This window comes from Acomys minous, assembly GCF_964271855.1.
Source record: "Acomys minous genome assembly, chromosome: 3".
Taxonomy (NCBI): domain Eukaryota; kingdom Metazoa; phylum Chordata; class Mammalia; order Rodentia; family Muridae; genus Acomys; species Acomys minous.
The window spans coordinates 18,135,381-18,161,299 of NC_140485.1; the positions used below are offsets into that span (position 1 = coordinate 18,135,381).

Genomic DNA, 25,919 nt, shown 5'->3' on the forward strand with positions numbered 1-25,919 from the left:
TGGATTTTCATTTAAAATAACAGATGCACAGTACCTAAGCAGAAGTAACCAGCCTAGTGGCAAAATGTATATTAGTATAAATGGGTTATCTTAAGTTATGAGCTAGTTAGAGAAGAATCTAGCTACATGGCCTAGGTATTTGAAAATATATTTTGAGTCTCACAAGTTCTGAGAGCTTAGGGCCAGAAGGAAAAACTACCACCTCCTTCCCCTTCCTCTAGTGCCACAAGGCCTCCACACCAAGGGGAAGTGGCCAAATAGGGGGCACCGGAGTTCATGTCCCTGCTCTCCCCACAACCATGGAGAATGTGCTCTCCACTGGCTAGATCTCAATAGGGGGTCGAGGTTTATTGCATGCATTGTCCTTGGTTGGTATAGCAATTTGTGCAGGTCCCCCTGGGTCTAGATCCACCAGCCTTGATGGTCTTCTTGCAGGGCTGCGGGACCCTCTGGGTCCTTCAATCTCCCCATTCTTCCATACCTCTCTCACCTGGAGTCCCAGTATCAAGTCCCAGCATCTGTTCTAATCCCCCGCTGAGTGAATACTCTCAGAGGACATCCATATTAGGCTAGTATCCAATTATAAGTGAGTATATACCATGTATATCTTTCTGGGTCTGGGTTAACTCACTCAGGATGATCATTTCTAGTTCCATCCATTTGCCTGCAAATTTCAAGATTTCCTTGTTTTTAATAGCTGAGTAGTATTCCATAGTGTAAATGTACCACAGTTTCTTTATCCATTCTTCCACTGAGGGACATCTAGGTTGTTTCCAGATTCTGGCTATTTAGAATAAGGCTGCTATGAACATAGTTGAGCAGATGTCCTTGTTGTGTGGTGGAGCATCTTTCAGGTATATTCCAAGGAGTGGAATAGCTGGGTCTTGAGGTAGCCCTATTCCCAATTTTCTGAGAAAGAGCAGGATTGATTTCCAAAGTGGTTGTACAAGTTTGCATTCCCACCAGCAATGAAAGAGTGTTCCCCTTTCTCCACATCCTCGCCAGCATGTGCTGTCATTCGAGTTTTTGATCTTAGCCATTCTGATGGGTGTAAGATGGAATCTCAGAGTCATTATGACTTGCATTTCTCTGATGACTAAGGATGTTGAACATTTCTTTAAGTGTTTCTCAGCCATTTAATATTCCTCTGTTGAGAATTCTCTGTTTAGCTCTGAACTCCATTTTCTAATTGGGTTAATCGGTTTGGTGGTATTTAATTTCTTCAGTTCTTTATTTATATTGGAAATTAGCCCTCTTTCGGATGGAGAGTTGGTGAAGATCTTTCCCAGGCTGTAGGCTGTCGCTTTGTTCTGTTGACAGTACCCTTTGCCCTACAGAAGCTTTTCAGTTTCATGAAGTCCCATTTATTAACCATTGAATTTAGCACCTGGGCTGTTGGTGTTCTGCTCAGGAAGTTGTCTCCTGTGCCATTGATGAGACTTTCTATTCTTTCATTTCTTTTGTGTAAGTGCAGCTGCTCATTGTAGTATTTTAAGATGGCTACCTTTAAATTCCTTGTCAGACAATTCTAATGTGCCTCTGATTTTCATTCAAGCTGAGATTACATTAGCTTTTGGGTGGGCAAACTTTGTATGCCATGCCGAGACTCTAGATGTGCTGCTGTATGAGGCCTTCTCTGATACCACCCCAGGGGGTGAAGAAGATCTACTTCTTACTTCTATTACTGTCAACTGAGGGTAGAAGTCTACCGTTCCCTACAGGCTCACTACCTCTATAGACAGAAGCTTTATTTCTGCCTGATGAACCTAAAAGTCCTATGTCCCTATTTGGTGTCTCTGGTACTAACCCTAATAGCTGGGGCATCTTACTATATCCTGGCAAGGACAAACATGCAGGCTCTCCACTTAGACTTTACTGACATAGATAAGGCTGGGGCTAGATTTCTGTGATATGTGGTAGGCATAGAACATGACCATTGGAAGTTTTGTCTGTCTAAATCTTTGGACTAAAGAGAGAACACAAGCTGTTCTAGAAGATCTTGCTTTTTATATTTTTTATTCTTATGAGATGTTAAGACATAATTGCAGGCCCTGTATGTGCAAGGCAAAAGTACTACCATGGGCTACATTCTAAGTCTTTTCCTTAGAGCTTTTTTTTTTTTCTTGTACCTATCAGTACTCCCAAATTGCAAATGTCCTCAACAGTAAGCTTAACATACACTGCAAAAAGACAAGCCTCAGGACTCACTGCCTTGTTGCTGACTGTGCGCAGGAGTGCATAGCCATGTTGTATTTCACTCCCGTTTAGTTTCCCTTGTTTGTTTTACATTCAGTATTCAAGGTTTTTTTAAAACTATAGTTAGCATTTTTTTTTAAAAAAAAAATTCTTACGCCAGCAAGATAGCTCAGAGCAAAAAAGCACTTTGCTTCCAAGTCTGATGAGCTGGGCATGACCCCTGAGTGAGTGAGTCTGACCTACAGGGTGGAAGCAGAGAATGGCACTCCAAGTCACTCTCTGACCACACAAGCACTAAGGCACAGGAGTTCTCACACACATGCATAGAAAATTGATACATAAATGTAAAAGAGATATTTAAATTTTTCTGTATGATTTAAAAGATTCCTCTTTCAATATTCCTTTTCTAAAGCAGTATCATTGTGTTTATTTATGTGTATCCTTCCACATTTGTCTTCAATAGTGAAATCATTGTTAGAATTGTTACCTTTGATCATCTCATTTCTGAGTTTGTTTAGTAGACTGTTCTTTCACACTGTACATCACTTTCTTGTCATTTTACTTTTTTTTAGAATATTAGAGCTTTCATCAATTTTATAAAGCTCTTTCGCTGTCCTAAATTACTTTGTGTGTTTTAATGACTATACCTGGGGTGATTAAAAAAAAACTGTATGTGCTGGTTTGAGTGAGAGTGGCCCCAACACGTTCATATATTTGAACACTTGGTAGAGCTGTTTGAAGAAAAATTAGGAGGTTATTGGGGGAGGTGTGTCACTTGGAGTTGGCTCTGACATTTCAAAAGTCCATCAGATGTATCTCAGCTACTGCTCCAACGCTAGGTCTCCTGCAGCCATGCTCCCTGCCATGATGCTCACAGACTCACTGGAACTGTGAGCAAGCCCCTAGTTAAATGCTTTCTATTATAACTGCCTTGATCATGGCGTCTCTTCAAAGCAATACAACAGTAACAAAGACACTATACTGAACTACATAGTCCCACTCACTTTAGGATGAATGCTAGTACTTCATAATCACAGAAAATGCATAGGAAAAAATTTCAGCCAATAAAATAAGCAGTTAATTATTTCTAAGTCTTCTTAAAGTCTATTTTTCACAACTAACTCTCATATGATAATGCGCACGTGCGGGCACACACACACACACATACACACACACATACACACACACACATTTTTTGAGACAGGGTTTCTTTGTATAGCCTTGACTATGCTGGACTCACTTTGTAGACCAGGCTGGCCTTGAACTCACAGAAATCTGCCTGCCTCTGCCTCCTTGAGTGCTGGGATTAAAGGCGTGTGCTACCACGCCCAGCTGATAATATATATTCTATCTTCACAAATGCACAAAAGGACTTGAAAGCTTGGAAATTCTTAGACAAAGGCAATTTAACACTAATCAACTATAAACTGAAATCATCTGTCATATGAAAATTATAATTAATTCAATAAAAAATTAAAGTAACCCTTATATATAAGCTATTATACCTAAAGCAAAATATCAGAGAAAGTATCTTAAAAAGATAAATTATTCTAATCATGACAATGAATTATTTGGGGCTCTCAATTTTAAAATATCAACATACACCAAGAAGTTTAGAAAACTATTCCCAAAGTTTAAACAAAGATTTTCCTTGGTAATTACTTATGATTTCTGTCATTTTTATTATGTTTACACTATAATATCTCAGGGTGGAAACCTAAGTTCCACTTACCGAGCTGGTGATGGCTCTGGGCCAAATACCTGAAACTCATGCACAGAATAAAGGAGAAATGCAACTTCACAAAGTTGTCCTTTGATCTCCGCTTGCACACCATGGCACACACCATAGCACACACCCTCCCCCAGCCCCCTTCATATAAACACTCAGTAATAATAATAATGAAACTTTTAATTATAAAACCACTTACGCCAAAACCATGCTGTAATCTGAATGGTTGAACATATATCCACCAACAACCCACATTATATTTCCATTGACCACAGCTTTGTGGGAGGCTCTGGGGAGCTTTACATCAGAATATTCCTCTCGCGTCCAAAATGACTGGTTAGCTGGCACAGGAACTGAACATCCAGGACCTAATAATAATAATAATAATAATAATAATAATAATAATAATAATAATAATAATAATAATAATAAAAATAGCTTCACAAAATGCAGCCTGAAAGTTAATAGTATTCCAAGTTCTAATCTCAATATAAAGAATAGTATTTCCTTTAGCATTTAAGTATCAAAACTCTTTAACTTGTGAGGTTTTTAAAATTTTTTAAGTGTATATGGGTGTTTTCCTTGTGTGCATGACTATGAACCACTTGCCTGCCTGGTACCCCCTGAGGCCAGAAAAAGGCCCTGGATCCCTCGGAACTGGAATAGAGATGCTGTGAGCTGCCATGCGGGTACTGTTCGGCAACTAACCCATTTTTTAATTTACTCAAGATACTGCCCAAAACCAATCATTCCCTAATAAAATTTAACACCACACATTTTCTGATGACTTGGCAATATGCAGGCTAAACGGTTTAATAGTAAAATCTTGCATAAGTACCTCTTAGGGGAAAGGGCAGAGCAAGGGGTTATTAATTCAAATGGAAAAGGCCTTAGGGTTAAAATATAATGACAGATCAAAAATCTACTTTCTGGTAAACCTAGGAGCTGAACGGGTGAAAGAGACATAGAGAATTTCAGCCTCTACTTCGACATTTGAAAGGGGAAGGTATCCAAATATGCCAACTATTAATTCCTTAAAAACTCAACAAACTAAAAACATTTAAATGAGCACTTTCTTTCAAAATAAAAAGGTCCTAAGAAGATAAATACAGAAAGAAAACTCACTAAACCAAGGACGTCTGTTCCTCAAGACTGTGAGGAACCCCAACCACTTCATTACTAAGCCATTTGTGGGGTGACAGCTGTAAGACTCTACATGGTGCTGATGGTCTCTGAACACAAGCAAGTTTTCCTAGGAAACAGCGCTATCCCAGTTCTTGTCTACCTCTCAGCTTGGTGCTCTGCTTCTCTAGGATGAGACCATGTTTCCTAGTGCTCATGAATGAGTTGCAAAGGACTTGTCAAAACGTTCTACAATTCAAAGGGCATCAATAGCAACCACATACGGGTAAAATGTAAAGAATCTGAATAATGGGAGGTGAACGCTTAAACGCCACCTGATACATGATTAACATAAAGTGTACAGCTGCTAAAATGAGTTCTCTTACAGTTCACTAAACTATGACTTCCTGTGAGTGAAAGGACCCTGAAAAGGTAGCTCCTACCCTGCCAGTGGGGGGAGCAGGAGCACCCTCTGATGTCACTGGCATTACAGATGCCTCGGTGAGGAAAGCCGCAGTTGTCTGTACAGTGAGGAATGTCGCAGGATTCCCCTTTCCAGTTCTCAGAGCATTCACACTCAACAGTGCTGCTGCTGTTCCTGCTCTTACACTCTCCGCGGCCTGAGCAATTATTTGGACACATGTCAAAGCTACAAAGACAGGAGAGAACTAAGTCAACAAAAGCAACACTTCAACTACTGCACAACTTCCTCCTACACAGTTTAAGGGTCTGACTGTCTTCGATTCATTCGCAAGTATCACTACAGGACTTACCAGTTAGCCCAAGTCTGCTCACTGAGCTCTGTGTAGCTAGAGCCCGAGGTTCAAGTACAAACATCAAATCAACCCTGCTGGGTTCACATGTGAAGAGGTAAGAATAAATGACTCAGAAAGCTGGAAAGTTACAAAACAATGGAGATGTGTGCACAATCGCTGAGGCTTGGCTCAAAGCTGAAAACCAGGATCCTACTCTTTCTGGTAGCTCATTGGTAATGAGTTCTACAAAAGTGCCCAGTTCATGCTGGGAAACAGGGAGGAAAGGGATCCAATGAGCTGCCAGCATAGTCACGGCACACGTTTCTCTGTAAAGCTTTTGAGAATTAACAGAATTTAAGATTACTTTGCAGTGATATCATTAGAGGACTCTAGTGACTTTTATCAACTCATTTCAGATGGAGAAGAGCAGTTAACTTCATGTACAAGTTTAACTGTCTCTAAACATGACTTGAGATAACAGTATTGATACATTTTGAAATGACATAGTTCAGACTTTATAAAGGAGGGCATTAGTGATCTATCACAGCAGTTCAAGAATATAGATTTCTTCTACTACTGATTATTGCTGAGACACTACTAGTTTTTATTAAGGTCCCTTAGTAAGACCCCTGACATTTTCTTCTAGCAGCAGGAAGAAAGCTTCTCTCTTCAAGGAGATGCTCAGTGACAAGATCTAGGAACTGTGGCCCCAACCACCAGGGCCGACATTTATTTACCCTTTTAGTTCCTATTTCCTCAATTCTAAAATGAGAAGAAAAATAGTGCCTACCTATCATTGAATACTTAAAAGAACTTAAATAAGAAAGTGTATATTTAGCAAGTTGCTTAACTTGTTGTAAGCCCGCCAATATTTTAGCATTACTGAAAGTCCTTTGAATAATATCACAAATACTAAATCTAATATCTTACTTGTAAGTGATATTAAATCCAGTCAGATTATAAGCAGCATCACTGAAAAAGTGCAGCAGTGCATAACCTGAGGTGACTGTGACCTCTGGGGCCGTCTCATTGCCATCTCTTTCAGGAACAATGAGGCCACTGAAATGTAAACACAGACCAAGTTACAGCAATTTCAACAAAATGCATATATACGGCTTTCAACCTGAGTTAGTCAGTTCTGGATCTGCTGAGGAACAGCCCTGTGTCTTTGCTGTTTGTGTGATCTTGCTGTTCTTATTCCAACACAGACTCTAAACATAACTCTAGCTGGCCTCAAACTCACAGGCCCACCTGCCTCCACCTTCTGCGGACTGGGATTACAGGCGTGCGCTCCCAAGCCCAGCTTCTAAAAGGATTTGAAATCAATGACTTTGTTTTTTTTCTTTTACTATAAAACTTTTTTTATGATACTCTCAAGTCTCTACAATCACATAAATAACAAGCTTTATGAATTGATAACTGCCAAATATATACAGTGGAAAGAGAAAATATCTTATATATTTTATGTTTACTTACTAATATTTATCCTACATTATTATGTTTTGATATAATTTTATAAATAAATGTTTTATACAAAAATATAAATTAGAAAGTGACTGAATCTATAATCCTTTCAGATACATTTTCTTTGCTCAATTGGTAGCACACATTTTATGTTCTACTTTACAAATAATACACAAGCATTTCTGTCACTGAAGGCTCCAAAAGCTCTCCCTAGGATCTCAAATAAGAGCCCAGCAGGTAATAGTTGAAGTATTGGATGCTAGTTAATTCATGTAAAGAATGACTGGATCAGCAACTACCATTCTTAAGACATTTACCCACTATACCATACCAACTTGTTTTCCAAAAGATACATGCTAACTTGAAGGCTAGGAGTGGTAGCGCGGTCTCAGTACTGGGGAGGCAGACACAGACAGACCTCTGCGAGTTTGAGACCAGCACATTACACGGTGAGTTCCATGTAAATATGTATATGTATGAAAACCTGATATCTCAAAACAGAAGGAAAATGTCCACACTCACCTCACCTTACCAACAGCAAGGAAGATTACGATATTGGTCTTGCTAATTCAACAAATGATGTACTCCCGAGGCTAATACTTGCTCCTATCTTTTTCACCATGATCAACTTACTACAACCATACCAGTAGTCACATTCAGGCAATACCAAAGGCCACGTCATTTGCTACACACACAACTTTACCCAGTAGATAAGCATCTTCTCTTCTATTACTGTCTCACTCAATCCCTAATTCCCTCAATTTTTCTGAAGGTTATACCAGGTAAATTCCTACTTGAGGGCTATGACCCATATCTTAAATGTTCATTGACTGGTTTGTAAAAGAAATACTTCCTCATATATACACAGAAAAACAAAGACTCCTGCTACAGCACAATTCAGACAGCAGCTGATTAAAAATCATCTAGTGGCTCATTTATAGAAGTTAATTAAAGGAGTCATTACAAATATGCAAAACTAACAAGGAGCCCATGAAGACAACAGGTACTGAGAACAGGGGGCACACAGCAAAACAAGTGGCCTAGTGTACCTGTACATTTATGTGAACTTAGGTGAGTGCACATGAAAGTAGCTAGAAGAGTACACAAGCAGGGAAGAAAAATGAGAAGAGTGTGGGTTTTTTTTCATTTAGTGTGTGTGTGTGTGTGTGTGTGTGTGTGTGTGGTGAAGCAGTTTTGGTTTCTTTAAAAACTCAGTTACATCTTTTTGTTTTAATCCCAAGTGTGGGATATGGGGCTGGTAAGTGTCTCCTGGAGGCTTGGAAAGGGGTGTGGCCTTTGCCAGCTGATAACAGCCTCTTGAAGCTCAGACAGGAGCATGGTCTCTGCCAGCTGAGACAGTTGAACTCTGAGGACTCTAGAGGAATAAATACCAGAGCCGAGAGGCACAGAGGATGCTCCGAGGAGGAAGAAGGCTGTTGCTGTTTGCTGGACCGCTGGCTATCCTGATGACTCAGATTGGTATTGCCCCAAAGAACCCTACTCAGCAGGAACTGAGTATAAAGAGGTCTATGTCCCCTGTCCCTTCTAAACATTTTTCGTTCCTACCTAGTGTTGAGGGTTTAGAAGGGGAAAAGAGGTATAAAAAAACCAAATAAATAGAGTAAAAACTACATGCTACAGGGGTGCATATGTGAGTATGCATGTAGAGGCAGAAGTTGTTATCAGGTGTCTTCTTCAATCACTCTCCACCTTTTTCTTTTGGAGACAAGAGTTTCACTATATAGTACTGGCTGGCCTGGGACTCACTGTACAAACCAGGCTGGCCTTTAGTTCTCAGAGAGCCACCTACCCTGCCTCAAGTGCTGGATTTCATGCACGTGCCACCACATGGCCCATCTCGTCTTTTGAGTTAGAATCTATCACTGAACCTGAGCTCACTGACTGGCTAGACTGGCTGGCCGGCAAGCCCCAGGGACTCTCTTGTCTCTGCCTCCTCAGCACTGCAACCACACCTGGCTTATGCGAGTACTGGGAATCTAAACTCAGAGCTTCATGCCTGTGCAGTAAGTGATTGAACAACTGAGCCACCTCAGTTAGTATAAACATAGGAACTACAAGACTCTGACAGCACTTGAGGGCTTACAGAACATTGATACATTGTCTACTATGTATTCAATTAATAAAAGAATATAAACAAACAAACAAAAAGCATGGCCTACACCGGTTCATGGTCTGCATGCTTTGCCCAGTGAGCCACCTATCTAGCCTTGAAATCACCTTCAAAAATCACAGAACTAATTATTTTCCTCAGAAACCTGAAACTCAGCAATACTGTTCCAGGCTAACATGAAATCTCTGAATGCATCTGAGGCATCTGAGGCATCACCAACTGTACTGTGTAAATTTGCGAGTGCAGTCAGGCAAAACACCTAATAAAAACAACTTATGGACTAGGTGGAGGCACATGGGGAGGTGGCTTCACTGAGCTGCCTCAAAAAGTAAACAATGAAACTTATGAAAAGAATTTCAGCCCATCCTCCCAGAAAGGTATAGCAGGGCAGTTCCTCAGCTCACAGCAGTCAGCAGCACACAGGCAGAATCTGGTAGTTTTCTCCCATTTCCCCTTTAATTCATCCTGGCCTCCAGCCTATGAAAACCCAGCCCATACTGAGGGTGAGTCCCTGCGGTAGGTTGAATGAGATGTACCCCAAAATTCTCTGATATATGAACAGTTGGCCCCCACTTGGTGGCTGTTTAGGAAGGATTAGGACAAAGGGTGTCACTGGGGTTGGGTTTGAGGTTTCAAAAGGCCCCTGCCACCCCCAATATGCCCTCTCTGCCTCCTGCTTGCAGTTCAAGACATGAGCTCTCAGCTGCGCTTCTCCCACCTGCTACCTCTGCTCTGCTTATTCCTGTGGAACTATAAGGTGCCTTGGCTGTAAAGTTTTATCACAGCAACAAAGAAGTAACTAATATAGTCCCCGGGCCTAGCTAGTGACTCTACAGACAGAGCGTCTTAAACTCTAGGTACGTCTCAGTCCAACCAAGCTCCACACAGTTAGCCATCACATCTGGTCATCCTCAGATGGGCATGTCTCTTTCCTCCCGAGACTACAAGCTCCTCCAAGGGCCAGAAGATATAGAAAGTAAGGAAGACTCTAAGGTCAAGAATCCGACCCTGGTGAGAGGTTGGGCCTGGTGAAGAAGGGCCCACTGTGTGAAAGAAGACTTATCTGAGCAGTTTCAGTGTAAACTCACAACCCTCCTGCACTAGCCTCTCCCCTGCTGAGGTTGTGGTGTGCACCACCACACCATCTTTACAGTAGTATTCCTCAGAACAACGTTCCCAAGGAGGGAAACCATAGTCCTGTTCAATCGCCATCACCACCCCTGCCAACAGGTCCTATCTGAGTACCGGCTTCATAAAATAGTCTGTACACGAATCTGTTGAACGTTCCACAAAATTATGTTAGTGAGCTAGGATATCAAAGATAAATTGCCCCAGTGGCTCTCACAATTGCCCAGCAATAGAACTTTGTTTGTTATACTGTTTTTATTTAGAATTCGATTTATAAAAGACAAATATGATGAAATAGTTTGGAAGCAAATTAACCTTTTTAGCTTGCAGCAAAGCCCAAGTAACACAAATTAAACTAACATAGTACCTTCATCTTATGTTTTGGATGCTAAAGTCAAGTCTGTAACCCAAGCTGTCCTTGAACTCCTAACAATCCTCCTGCCTCAGCCTTCCATGCTACTAGGGTGAAAAGTATGAACCACCACACAGTTTGACGTTTAGAGTACTTGTATGATCTATTCAAGTTCTTCCAACAGCTCAGACAGGACCCACACTAAAAGTAAGTTATCTTCTGACTTCTTTGGGTTTCCCTTATTTGTATCATGTGCCCTAGATGAACTATCTGTGGCCAGGCTGTCTCTACTCTGGATGTGTTGATTCCTCTATCCAACATATCCCTGGTACAATGGCAATCCTGAGAAAACCACTGTAACCTACGACAGTAGGGGGATTGTGCTATGCTTTGTAAATACAGCAGTTTTCAGCTGGGCATGTAACTCACTGGTAAAATGCCTGTCTAGCATGTACAAGGCTCCAGGATGGGCTTTCAGTACCAGAACATTTTTTTAAAAGATGTGTTAATTTTTATTTATGTGCTTACATGTGTGTGTCTGGTGCCTGCGTAGGTCAGAAGAAGGCATCAGAGCCCTTGGAGTTGCGGATGGTTACGCACTACCATGTGGGTTCTAAGAGTTGAACCAAGGTCCTCTGCAGAACAACAAAGACTCTAAACAGCTGAAACAACACACCACACATCCTTAAGTGACAGACATTATCACTTTAGTGATAGATAAAGTGTTTGGCACTAGCAGATCTTAAAGGTTCTCAGGTAGGTTTTTTAGTATATTATTTTACTATAATTTTATAAAATTAACACACAAATATGTCATAAGTTAAGATTTTTGGTTTTTTTTGATGCAGGGTCTCACCATGTAGCTATGCCTGGTCTGGAACTCATGTGGACCAAGCTGGCCTCAAACTCAGATCTGAATGCCTCTGCCTCCAGAGAGCTGGGACTAGGGGTGTGTGCCACCACGCCCAACAACAGGTTAAGTTTTAATAGCTAATCAGTTCATGCTCTTGGTTAACCAACACTCTGTACAAATATGTTCTCTCAAATGTCTTTGCTTGGACAGTTTACAGCCCACTTATTCTTGCTGTTGATAAGAGATTTTTATGCCTATTTATCAAATACATAGTTCAAGTAAACTCTACGTACAACTGTTTGGCTCATATACTTATAAAGGCTATGGCTAGCTGATGCAAAGGCCAGTCATAGAAAAGGGGCTCCATGAATTCTGATTAACAAGTGCAGTAGTAGATGAATTCCTAAAACGTGGTGTCCTAATAATATCATACTCTGTTTCTGTGCTTCAGTTATAGTTTGAGGTGCCTCTTGCCATAATGCAAGGTATATTTCAAATGCTAGATATATACATGCTTAACACATGGCCAAAACCATTTTAAATGCTTAGGACAGCCTGCTCTTTGCCTCCGTTAAATGAAACATTTAAGTTCTCAGTTCAAATAATTATTGGAGTGCTATAGGAGGAAAAACAGTGAAAAGCTGGTTTCCTGATCTGGCCTCTGCCTCCTTGTGTACTACTGAGTCCTTCCCTCAATATGTGACATTCAAGCAGACTTGAAGAACAGAGTAATATTTGCTGAACTGATTTCTTTTTAAAGCGACCTAACAGGAGCCAGTGAGATAGCTCAGCCAGTGAAAGCATTTTCCTGGAAGCCTAGTAATCCGAGCTCAATCCTTGGAATCCCTGTAAAGGTAGAATGATAAAACTGACTCCACAAAGTTGTTTTCTGATCTCCGTATGTGTACACACATACACCCCCCCCCCAAAACACACATGGTACTAATAAGCTTTCAGAAAATTTAGGGTGCCAGGCATGGTGACAAATGCCTTTAATTCTAGCACTTGGGAGGCAGAGGCAGGTGGTCTCTGTCGGTTCAGCCTGCTCTACAGAGTGAGTTCCAGGCCACTAAGTCAAGGAACTAAAATGGAGCTGGAAAGAGATGTCAGCAGTTAGAGTACTTGCTGCTCTTGCAGAGGACCAGAGCTGATTCCCAACACTCATGGCAGGCAGCTGAGGCTCTCCTTGACTCCGGCTCCAGGGAATAGGCCACAGCAAACAACAAAGAGCACTTGTCTCAAACAAGACGGAATATACCGACTAACGTGAAGCTGTGCTCCCACTTCACATGTACACCAGGGTACATACACATACAAACACACACATGTGCGCACGCACACACACACATACACATTATACACACATATACATTGCAGACACACACACAAAGATTTTTTAAAAACTAAAATAGCAAAAATTCAGTACAACCCATATAACTGACAAAATTACATTGTATTTAATTACTATAACAGATGTATTGGGGAAGGATTCACAAAACAAAAACAAGTTCTTCATTCTCAATAGGTAATCACTGTTTATGTAGAGTCTTCCAAAAAGCTTCTCCCATCCCTAATGATAAATATACACAAATACATAAACCCACACAGAGAAATAACTATATACATCCAACAAGTTACTCCTAAAGGCCTATGCAATGAAGTATATTCAAGAATAAGATAGGCACGGCTTCTGATTTAAACTTGTCACAGAAATATTATTCAAATAGCCTAAATTTTTTAATGTAAATTTCACCACCACTACCACCACACACAGCACCTGAAACAAGTCAAGCACAGTGGTGCAAGCACTTGGAAGGTGGAGGCAGGAAGACTTGAGGTTCAATGCTAACTTTGGCTACATAGTAGCATACACAGAAAATGGCCCAGTACATAAAAACCAAGTGAAGAGCTCATACTTACTCCATGAGATAAATGTTACAGAATAATACAGGTAAATGCAATACAGACTCCATCCTGGAGACACACTTAAAGTCAGAGATCAGGTGATGGCTGGGCTTACCTAAAGGCAGCAATCAGAGGTGCGTAAATTGAGTCCCCATCATAAACATATAAATGGTCCCAGCTACATTCTGTAGCAAAATGATTGAAACGAAGTCTCATTATTCTATTTGGCCTAGAAAAATAGAGTAATTTATAATAATCATCATAGCAATAACTACTAAGAACAGGCTTTAGAGAATTTATAATGAGAAAAATACACAATAAAAACACATGTAGACATAACCAGCATTCCTGCATTTGTCAGAGATCTATTTAGCATTTGCTATGTATTAAGAGAACACTAAACATGCCGTGCGCAACAAGGGAAACGCGGGCTCTGACTTCAGGGGCCTCACACGAAGGTTTCCAGCCCTGCTTTCATCATTTAACAGCACAAGCCCTTCAGCGTCTGCTTTCCTTTCCTTACTCATCTTTCTTAAGGTTTCATAATACACCACTTTAAAAAAACACATTTTCTAAATTTACTTGCTTCTCTGCCTTTTCATGGCCTCATACCCAAAATTCCCAGCTTAAGGAAACTTACTTATCAACTCTGACGTAGACTGAATACAAAGAAGACTAAGACGTCCTGCAGAAAGTCACCCCAATGGGCAGTGGTTCCAGCCCTGGTCCCCCTCATCACTTCACTTGGATAATTTCAGCAACTGCACCAGCAATTTTCTCCCTCCGCGTCCACATTCCCACACTTCCCACAATTGCTAACTTCCGATGATGACCTCAGACCTTCCAGACCCAGCTCCATATTTTACTATGCTCAGCATCTAGACAAAAATCCCTGAAATTTTCCAAAATAGATAAACCTATCAATTTCCTCCCAAATATTTAACTTTTCCCTCTCATCTGGAACTCTCCCAATCGTATTTAAGCTTGCTTATGTATCACATATTTTTTAAAAAATAACAAAAAAAGATCTGTTATAGCCAGATTTGTGAAACTAAGGAGATTTGTGAAATCTTAAACAATCTTAAATTTTCTTTAAATATAAGGACTTTTTTCCATAATAAAAATTATATTTATGACCAGGGATGTAGCTCAGTCTGTAGAGTGCTTGCCTAGCATGCATTCAGCTCTCAAGTTTGACCCCAGCACCACATAAAAAAACTGAGTGTGGTGGTACAAGCCTATAATACTAGCGCTCAGAAGTGAGAGGCAGGAGGACTGTCGTAAGCGCATAGCCAGCCTGGTCTACTCAGTGAGCACCATGCCAGGCAGTGTTTTCCAGCGTGAGCTCAGCTCAGTAAAAACAAAAAGGCTTTTCTGCTAACATGTAGTAGGTTATAATTGTTGCTTCTAAATGAATTAATAAATAATATTTCTTGGTCTTAGTATCTAAAGTGGCAAAAAGTACAGAGACACAACAAATAAACAAGAGTTATTTGGAATCTTTGAAATGTTGTTCAGAGACTAAAATGCTTTGGCAATGCTGCCTTAAATGACAGGCACAGAGCAGGAGACAAGAGAAAAGACAGGCAGCTGGACGGACAAGAGGGTCAGGGAAACAGGCAACGGGAGTTGTTCTGATGGCTGATTTACTGTTTTGCCAATAATAAAAGTTAATAAAAATAGAAAATAAAAATAGAAAAAGAAAAAAAGAAAAAAATGACACAATAGCATTATTATATAAAGATTGAAGCAAGTCATTAAAAATAATTTTTAAACTTTTAGAATTAAAATATGTAAAATTCTGGTATATACAATTCATTCATAACATTAAGTCAACTTGGAACTTAAAAAAATTAAGGGTTCATTTAACAGTAGAGTACTTGCTTATCAAAGTTGTAGATTAAATCCCCAGGAATCAAAAAAGAAATTTTCTTTTTAATTTTTTTATTTTATTATTTGTGTGTTTGTGCAAAAGTGGGGCAGTCAGAAGACAACTTCAAGGAGTTAAGCTTCTACTGTGGGGTCCAGGGATTAAACTCTCACCACCAGAATTGCTCAGCAAGCACTTTACCCACTGAGCCATCTCTGTGGCCCCAAAAGTAAATTTTAAAAAACCAACTTTCCAAATGAAAAGCTATTGATAAGAGGCAGAGGTAGCAAGATGAAAATTCAAGATGAGCCTGAGTTACACAGTGAGGCCCTGTCTCAAGAAACAACAGTAACACACACTTACGTACTTTATGCGACACTGAGCTCTTACAGTAAGTTAAAATAAAGTCAGCCATTATTACTTACTGTCCTTCAATAAGCCATGTGCACTTCGTTTTATATTTGTAATTCCCAGGTCCATCTGTTACAAATCCAGAAGTTCCAGTTAATCTAAAATTTTACAAAAGGAAGTTTTCAGTTAGTCAAGATTTCATACAGTATTATCTTTCTTGGTTGTAAACACAATACGAATTATTCAGATAAAGACAGCAGTGTGCACTACAACTAGGAGAGGTTGACTGGACAACTACATCCGAGCTGGACGAAATAAGTATCTGCCACACAAATAAAGGATACAAACACTCAAAGCAATAGGAATAAGCAATTTTATAAACCTAAATCACTTTAGTTATGAAAGGAGAAGTTACACTTCATACCGGAAAAACAGCCACAAAAGCCAGGGATGGGCTCATGCCTGTGAGCTGAAAATGTCCAGGCTGTGGCAAGAAGACCACAGCCTAAGCTACCTGGACAGCTCCAGACAGCCTCGGCTGCAGGGTGAGATGATGTCTCAATAAACGAATGAATGATTGGGAGATTTAAAAGCCACTAATACTTTATAAAGCTTTTAGACTCTTAATTGAAAAGCTAAAACTACATAACCATAGTTCCAAGAAAAATACAGGTAAACAGCAACACAGAAGACAGCGGTCTGTGGTGGATCACAACACCAAAAGACCCATCCAGGCTCACGGTGTCTGAAGTGACAGGCCACTAAACACTTTGCCCTAGCAATAAACATCAGAACCTACATATCTAACTCAAAGGAGTGCCTGTATTCTCATACTTTTAAATCTGTTCATATCTTAGGCATATCCAGTATCTCACTTATATTTTGACACCACTAATTCTAATGCCTGGTTATCTTCTTCATGTTTTTATCATTAACATTTTCTTTCTCCTTTGTAAATAAAAATTTTGAACGAAGAAAGTAAAGAGATGGCTTGGTGGTTAAGAGCACTGTTTGCTCTTCCAGGGGACCTGGGTTCAATCCTCAGCGCCCACATGGCAGCTCACAACCATCTGAAACTCCAGTCCTGGGGTTCGGATATCTTCTTCTGACTTTCACAGGCACCAGGCACACACATGATACAAACACACACATGTAAGCAAAACATCCATATACATAAAACAAAATAGAATAAAAAAGAAATTTTGCCATATCCTATATCCAAAGCTCAATTTGCTAACTTTTTTTTTTCAGGTTAATGTTTAACAGCTCTTTTATAAAAAGAATATCTTCCCATGTGTGTATTTTCTGTAAGTTATATTTTTCTCAACTTACTTTTTTTCTGTTTTATGTCAACTACCTTTGGGTACATAGAAAATTATATACAATAAAAGTGCTAATAATTTCCCCATTTCTATCCCAGGTCATTTTCTCCTCCTCCTGCATCAGCTGTCAGGCTCTCTAAAATGCCACTTTCATATAATGTGCCCCCTTCATGTGATGTGAGCCCTTCATGTGATGTGACCCTTTCAGAGTCCGCTGCCAACACTGCTGTTATCCGTCCTCAGACAATGTGGATGTTAGCAGATCATCCATGGTCTTCCATTTATTTGCATTAACATCTAAGAGGATATATCTAAAACCCAGCCTCCCTGGTTTGGGGGAATTTGCTTTTGAGAAAAGGTCTCATGTGATCCAGGTTGGTCTCAAACTTGCTAAGTAGCAGAGAATGGCCTTGAACTCCTTTGGTGGGAATTTCATAATTTTGGTTTCTTTAAAAAAAACAGAGAAATATTATGAGAATATGTTTTTGTTTTAATCCCAGGTTTGGGGCTAAGAGGCTGCCTCATGGCAGGTGACTGATTTGCCTACTGCTCTAGCAGGGACATGGTTTTGCCAGCTGCAGATAGTTTCTGTGAGTGTGTGACATCTGGAATTCCGGGAACTTCTCAGAGGATCTATAAATGCTAGGGTCCTGAGAGGCAGGGTGGCTGTTGTTGGCTGGTTGGTGGTTGGATGCTGTCGGTTGCTATTTGTCAAGCAGTCGTGCACAAAGAAATGAAAAGAAGAAATTAGATAGTCTGACAGCAAAGCAAACTTGCCTCAAGGAACTCAATACTTCTAATCAGTAGTCTAAATAATTTCACTCCCTTTCCCATCTTTCTTCTCTCCTACCAAGTGTTAGTGGGTTAGTAAGGGTAGAGAAGGGAGGGATGAAAGAACAAGAAATCCACAAAGTAGTAAAAAACCCGGTTAAAACTCCGACTTCTACCTCCCGAGTGCTGAGATTATATGTCGGTGACACCCTACGTAACAGCCTCTCCACTTCTTAATCTCACCATTAACAATCTTTTCCTTTGCCCCACTTGAACCCCCATTCCTCTAGCCCCTGCTACCAACAAAATTTAAATCGTAAACTTCCTATCTGACCACTGTCTCTTTATCTCTGTAGTCTAGATCCTCCCGGGAGACTGGCTGGCAGCCTATTGGACCCTCACTTCTGCTAATCAGCATCCACGCTCTTCTAGTTAAGACCTCACAGTCAGATCCAATTCCCTCAGCTTTCCTTCCTTTCTCTTCTACTGCACTCATATGGTACAGATATCTATGTACCCTGTCAACATCTACTGCACCCCAAAAATGTTAGTCTAAAGCAACCCTGTTTCCTTGTGCCACTTGCCAATAACTAAGAAATAAATACTTAAGTTCTAATAAACCTAGAAAAAAATACCTAAAAAGTAATGGCTGAACATGAGGTCCAAAAATGCACACCCCAAAACATATAAGGTAATTTCATAAATCATCAGCAGCCTGATGTTCTGTAACCTTCTGTCATCCCTAACACTTGCCTTCTATATCAAGGTGATTCCCAGGCTCCTATGATTAAACAGACCCATTCTAGCCAGCACAAAGAGGGAAAGAAAACAAAGGGCACACCCTCTCCTAGGTCAAACATGAAACGTCTACATATAACCACTAACCGAAAGTTACAAGCATGGATCTACATGTAGAGGAGAGCAGAGAAGGTTAGCCACTATCCAAGATGTGGTAACAGGTGCCCCAAAACTCAGGATTCTCTTTCCTAGAAAAGTTGACAACAGCTATAAAAGATAATTAATAATCTTTGTTGCAGCATGTGATCTAATACTTAGATGTGAGAAGAGTCTGTGAATGACATCTAGGAAATATTTTCTCACTCTTAAGACAGGAAGACATCTCACTAACTTCCCTGTTCTAGGAAGGCCTTGCTGCCAGCTAGAGCAGTGAACATGGTCAATAGCTTGTCTTCCAGGGACTGCACACCACAGGCCACGCCTTTCCCAGGACAGCCCACAGTTTTGAAGGTTTAAAGGTCCAGACATTTCAATCCAACAAGGGACACCTCTGACAGGCAATCCTTGCTCAAGAGCTCCCCTGGCCAGTGTGCCCTTGGGACCCAGCTATCTTTGCAGCGCCTCTCCAGCACTGTTTACAGGTGTGCACTGTCACACCCAGCTTGTCTGTTAGTTACACAAGCACCTCACTAATTGAGCCATCTCCTGAGCCAACTCCCCAGCACTAGTTTTTGGGAAGCACTTACTAAGGCAAAAGTTTGGGGCCCAGCTTGGCTGAATACCACCAGAGGAAGGTATTATAAGAAATAAGCAGAATTTTAATGCCAGCACTCGGGAGGCAGAGGCAGGCAGATCGCTGAATTCGAGGCCGGCCTGGTCTACAAAGCAGCGAGTCTAGGATAGCCAAGGCTACACAGAGAAACCCTGTCTCGAAAAATGGGGGGAGAAAAAGCAGAATTGGGTAAAGGGAGCAGTCAGGCTTCTGCAGAGGGAAAGCTCTTAAGCGAGGTCAGAGGTGCCCCACATCAGAACACTAGGGCAATCCCAGAACCGGAAGGGCAGAGAATCTGCAGTTCTGATGTCTAATTGATGGCATTCTCAACTGCAGAAGAAAAATTAAATTCACTTTTCACAGGTGAAGGGAGAGCTGCCCTTCACCACTGACTCTGATTCTCTCAAAACACCTCACCAACATGTCCAGGAATAATGAGTAACGAACTGCCCAAGTCCAGGTCTCTTTTGGGAATACTGTTGGGGCCTCTCTCAAGGTCAGACTGTTGGTCTGGCTCTGTCTCTTTTCTAGTTTTTAAATGGCTCCACAGAAGGAATTTTGGAGACCTCCTTCTGTTTATTTCTTTTTTAATAGTTCCAGAAGATTGGCTGTAAATCTTCTTTGAATGTCTGGCAGAATTCTGCTGGGAATCCATCTGGCCCTGGACGTTGTTTTTTTACTCTTTCAATCTCATTTGTTATGTCGGGTCTGTTCAGGTTGTTGGCAAATTCTTGGGTTAGTTTTGGTGGTTTGGCTAAGTCTAGAAATTCATCCACTACTTTGAGGTTTTCCAATTTTAATGGATTAGAGATTTTTAAAAGTATTACTTTATAAAATTCTGAACTCTGCTGGTGTCTGTTGTCATGTTTTCCTGTTCATTCTGATTCTGTTATTTTGAGTTCTCTCCTTCATTAGTTTTAGATGGGCCAAAAGTCTACTGATCTTATCTTCTCAAAGGACCAATTCTCAGAATCACTGATTCTTTGTATTGTTTTCTTTGTTTATATTTCATTTACTTCTGCTCTGAGTTTTATTTCTTGTTGCCAACTGAGTTTAGATTTGGTTTGTTTTTGTTTTTCCAAATGTTTGAGTTGCCACATTAAAGCCATTCATTTGTGCTATTTCTGATTTCTTTTTTGGTTCTTTTGTTTGTTTTGTTAGACAAGGTTTCTCTGTGTAGCCTTGGCTATCCTGGACTCACGTTGTAGACCAGGCTGGCCTTGAACTCACAGAGATCCACCTGCCTCTGCCTCCTGGGATTAAAGGCATGCACCGCCATGCCCAGTTTAATTCTGATTTCTTACTATAGGCACATAGAACTATATATTTCTTTCCTCATTTCTTCTTTGATGCCTTCATCATTCAGTAATGATTTACTTATTCTCAATGAGTTTTTGTATTTACTAGAAATTGGCCTACTGTCAGTTTTAAGTTTTATTGTATTGTGATCAGATAGGATAATGGAATAATTTCAATCTTTTTAAATGTGTAAAGATCGGCTTTGTATCCCAGGGTGTGTTCTGTTTTAGGAAGACTGTGTGCTGCTGAGTAGATATCCTGTAGATATCTGTTAAGTCCATTTGATGTGTGATGTCAATTCTCATGCCTCTCTCTTTTTTTTTTCTTTTTTTTTTTCTTTTTCTTTTTTTTTTTTTTTTTGGTTTGGATGGCTTATCTATTATGGAAAGCAGGGTATTAAAATCACTTAGTATCAATGGATTGATATAATCTGTATCCTTAAATCTAGTATAATTTTTATGAAATTGAGTTCACTGGAGTTTAGTGCCTATAATTTAAGATTTAAAATAGCCAAAGTCTCAGCTGGGCGTGGTGGTGCAGGCCTTTAATCCCAGCACTCGGGAGGCAGAGGCAGGCGGATCACTGTGGCTTTGAGGACAGCCAAGGCTACACAGAGAAACCTTGTCTCAAAAAAAAAAACAAAAACAAAAAACAAAAAAAGAAAGAAAGAAAAAGAAAAAGAAAAAGCCAAAGTCTCTAAAATATCCAAAATCTCTCCAAAATTCTGAAGTCTCTTTAAATTTTCTTAACTGTGAACTTCTGCAAAATAAAATACAAGTTATACACTTTCTTATTCCAAGAAAGAAGAACTAGGGCACAGTCACAACCAAAGCCCAACAGTGTAGAGTTCAATGTCAGTTTCCTGGGAACCACAGTCTTCTAAGATGCAAAGGGCTTGGCACAGCACACATGTGTCTACCAGTCTAGAGAAGCCCCATTCCATATGGGCTGCTGTCCTCGGTGGTCATCCCATGGTACTGGCATCTCTAAAATGCTGGAGTCTCTACAACTAGGCTGCACCTTAACCACTAATTCTCCTGGGCTCTCTTCAAGGACTGGCCCCACCACAAAGCACCATGCCTTAACTTCTCTCTATGACCCCTCCAATCCCAGGGCTTCAACATCAAACAAGGTTGCATATTCACTGTCCCGAGCCTCAGCTGCTTTCCATGACCCCTTCATGCCTTCAAAATCAGTCACCTTGGAAAGTTAACACATTACCAAACTTGGCTGCCAGTGAGAGGTCCAGCCTTGTCCCCTCTAGACTCCAGCTTCTGTGTGCTGACTCTGAAGAAACGCTTCCCAAAGACACGGCCTCAATAATGAGGGTCTCTTCCTAATCGAAGCTGATTCTCCAGTCCCAGATGACCAGTATCAATTGTTCAATAAAGCAAAGGTTTCACTTGTGTGGTTAATTCCAAATACCACTTGGCCCTGATAGTATCTTTAAGTGGGACTCAAACTTCTTTCTGAAACTTCATGAGCCAAGTCTCCATTGTCTGCATCATTCTCAACATTCTTATCTTCCAAATTCCCACAGAACAGCTCCCTAGGCTCTGAGCATTAAACAGCTTTTCTAGCCCAAAGTTCCAAAGTCCTTGCATAAGGACTCAAAAAAAAAAAGAAGAGGAAGAAGAGGAAGAAGAAGAAGAAGAAGAAGAAGAAGAAGAAGAAGAAGAAGAAGGAAAAGAAAAAAAAGAAAGAAAGAGAAAAGAAAAAGAAAATTGTCAGGTCTGTCAGAGCAATACAGCTGTGATAAACATCATGACAAAAATCAACTCAGGGAAGAGTTTATTTCACTTTAGTTTATAGCCCCATAACCCAGGAAAGTCAGGGCATGAATGCAGAGGCTAGGACTTGAAGGCAGGAGCCAATGCAGAGGCTACCGAGGGGTGCTGCTTACAGACTTGCTTATTTAGTCTGCTTCTTCATATACCCTAGGACCACCTGCCCAGGGATGACAACCCACAATGGGCTGGGCCCTCCCATGTCAATCACTAGTGAAGAATATGTTCCACAGGCTTACAGACAGGCCAGTCTGGTGGGGCACTTTCCCAACTTAAGAGTCTCACTATTAAAATGACTGCAACTTGTGTCAATTTGACACATTACTAGTCGCACAGTAGTACTCACTGTAATCCCAATGCTGGGAAGGCCGAGACAGGAGGATTCGGGGCTACATGGCCAACCAGCCTAACCTAATCAGCACGCCCCAGGTCCTAGTGAGGGACCTTGTCTCAAAACACAAAGTGGATGGCTCCTAGGGAGTAACACCTAAGCAACTGAATTTTGGCACTAATACTAAAATTATTTCTACATTCCAAGTTTCACCTTTGGAAGTGGTGATGGTGACTGAACCCAAAATCTTAGGAATGCTAATCCCATGTCCTGCCATTGGTATAATATACCCCTCAACCCCTTACTTTTCATTAAATTTTTTAAAACTAACTCTTTATAAAATTTACTTTATAATTAGTATGTATATGCGTTATCACATGTGTGTGCATGCATGCATGTACTCATGCATGTGCTCAGGGGTGCTCATGCCTTGGTGTATGTACAGGGGAGATCTAGGACAACTGTAGGCGTCAGTTCTCTCCTTCCACCCATCAGGTCGTCAGGCTTACAAGGCAGCAGTTTATTACCTACTGAGCCAGTTCATTGGCCCTTGATATAATTCTTTACAATAAAAATACAATAAAAAAGTTCATCATGAAAATGTACTCAGGCTAATGGTCCTAAAATGTAACAGATAAGACACGCCTTAATCATTAAAAATTAGTAATAATAAACCAAAATTATAGTCCGAGTATTACAAGTGATACAGCATTACAAGTATGTTAGATGCACTCTACAGTCTAAGACATTCTTCCATACTCACCCAAGACTACAATACCACAAAGTTATATGGTTCCCTCAAGTTAAAAAGCCATCTACCTCAAGAAAGTAAAAAGCAAAAATATTAACTACCTCCCCGGAAACCCTGTAGTCTCTCCTCGCAGCTGTCCACGATGAGGGTTCCTTAGCTCTTACAGGCCATCCCGTTGCCACCCACGGCTTCATCTACTACTTCTGTTACTAGCAGCTCAACCCTCAACTCTGCACTAGGCTCCATGTTTTAGATCCATGCCTCCTATCCCCAAATCAAATGCAATCCTCATCCAAAACTCGTCACCAAATCCCCCCTTTTTACTTTTTCTTTCCCTCGCAGCCTTACTTAGGCTAGGCAAACACTGCCGCAAAGCTGCCACCCCAGTCCTGCGGGGTTTTTTTTTTTAAGTCATTTTGTCATCATCTATCCTATTTTCTGAAGCTTAGAAATTCATCCCTTATCTCACCCCCATCTATTACCACCACAAAGTACTTCCATTTGTATCCCTCCCCTCACTCCTACCCTGATTTAAAGTCTTCCCATCCTCACCTAGTCTCTAGCAAACGCCTCTTAATTGATGGAGCAGCCCAACTCCCTAACCCAGGCAGCTCAGGAGCATTTGTAACCTTTCTCAAAGACCATCCTAACGCTGACAAAACATCCTGGGAACTCTTGCTTGCCTTAGCACAGCACACAAAGTCCATCAAAACCCAACTCCAACTTGCTTCACCTTTCCATCTCTGCCCCAGGTCCCCAGGCTGAGAGGCCCACACTGCAACAAAACTGACCATAAGTCCCCATGCCTTATCACATCCTGACAACTTCCCCAGCCAGCTGTGGTGGTGCACATCTGCAATCCTAGTACTTTGGATAACATGGTCTATACCTCAGACATTTTTGGGGGGAGGGGGCTGGAGACAGGGTTTCTCTGTGTAGCCTTGGCTGTCCTGGACTCATTTTATAGACTAGGATGGCCTTGAACTCACAGCAATCTGCTGCCTCTGCTGGGATTAAAGGCGTGCGCCACCACACCCGGCTCCAGAGACCTTTTTAGATAGATAGATAGATAGATAGATAGATAGATACATACATACATACATACATACATACATACATACATAGGCAGGCAGGCAGACAGACAGACAGACATCCCCCACCCCACAGAGTGAACTCTGTAGTCCAGAGTGACTACAAAAGGAAAGAAGTGAAAGAGATGAAAACAGAGAATAGATCAATTGAATTTACTCATACTGGCAACAATTAAAAAAATGAAAACAAAAATGAAATTTCAGGCTCATTAGGTTAAGGCACTTGCTGCTAAATCAGAAAAACCTGAGTTCAATCCTCAGGAGTTACACAGTAAAAGGAGAGAAATGACTTTTGAAAATTGATCTCTGACTTTCACACAACCACGAAATATACATACACACAAGTATGATTTTAAAAAGAAAATAAAAAATTTAAAGACATGGTTTACAACCACACCAAAAAATGTCAAGTACTTCGACATATATAATACCTCAGCACAGAGAACTATACAGTCTTATTGAGACAAATTAATATCTAAATTTTAAAAAGTTGGGGCTGGAAATGTGGTTCAATCCCAGAGAGCCTGCCTAGCACACACAGGCCTGGGCTCCACCCTCAGCGCAGAAAGGAGGGGATGCTCATGGCTTGGGAGGCTCCCAATTCTCTCCCAGCTGAATCGCAGGCTAGATGTACTGTCCTCACCACAGTCTCAGTATCCCCGACCACAAACAGCCAAGATGTTCCTAAAATCTACATGAAAACACCATGAGACAATAAAATCAAAGCACGCTTGAAGCCAACATTAATAAAGAGGTAGCTGGAAAGATGGCTTGGCAGTTAACACCACTTGCTTCACAATCATGAGGACCAAAGTTCTGACCCCAGACCAACAAATAAGCCTGCACACCCACAAACATCTGCAACCACAGCTCCAAAGGGGGCAGAGTAGATCCTGCTTCAAAGACTAGGCAAAGAGTGCTGGAGGAGGCTACCCCATGCCTTCTTCTGGCCTATACACAGGCACGTACACTCACACACAGAGAAACCCTGTCTCAAAAAAACAAAAACAAAAAAAGAATCAACATTTAAAAACAGATTATATAAGGTAGTTTGGATGAAATCAATTAAGAGAGAAATGAAAGATAAAGAAAATTAAAGAATTTAGATCCTACTCAAAACATTTTAAAAACAGTATAACAAGTTCTGTTCAGAGACTATAATGTGCCAGAAATTATACCTTTGCAAGTATATAAATATGTC

General features: G+C 40.7%; 1 protein-coding gene across 2 annotated transcripts in view; it reads right to left on the reverse strand.

Moving 5' to 3' along the window:
* The window catches only part of ATRN (attractin), a 115,502-nt gene that overhangs the window by 74,742 nt on the left and 14,841 nt on the right, over nucleotides 1-25,919 (reverse strand). For both annotated transcript variants that reach the window (XM_084774211.1, XM_084774210.1), the window contains exons 2-6: nucleotides 15,931-16,014; nucleotides 13,751-13,864; nucleotides 6,733-6,861; nucleotides 5,491-5,696; nucleotides 4,125-4,293 (exon numbers count right to left, since the gene is read on the reverse strand). In XM_084774211.1, the coding sequence (XP_084630337.1) occupies nucleotides 4,125-4,293; nucleotides 5,491-5,696; nucleotides 6,733-6,861; nucleotides 13,751-13,864; nucleotides 15,931-16,014 (702 nt within the window). The remainder of the gene's footprint in view (nucleotides 1-4,124; nucleotides 4,294-5,490; nucleotides 5,697-6,732; nucleotides 6,862-13,750; nucleotides 13,865-15,930; nucleotides 16,015-25,919) is intronic.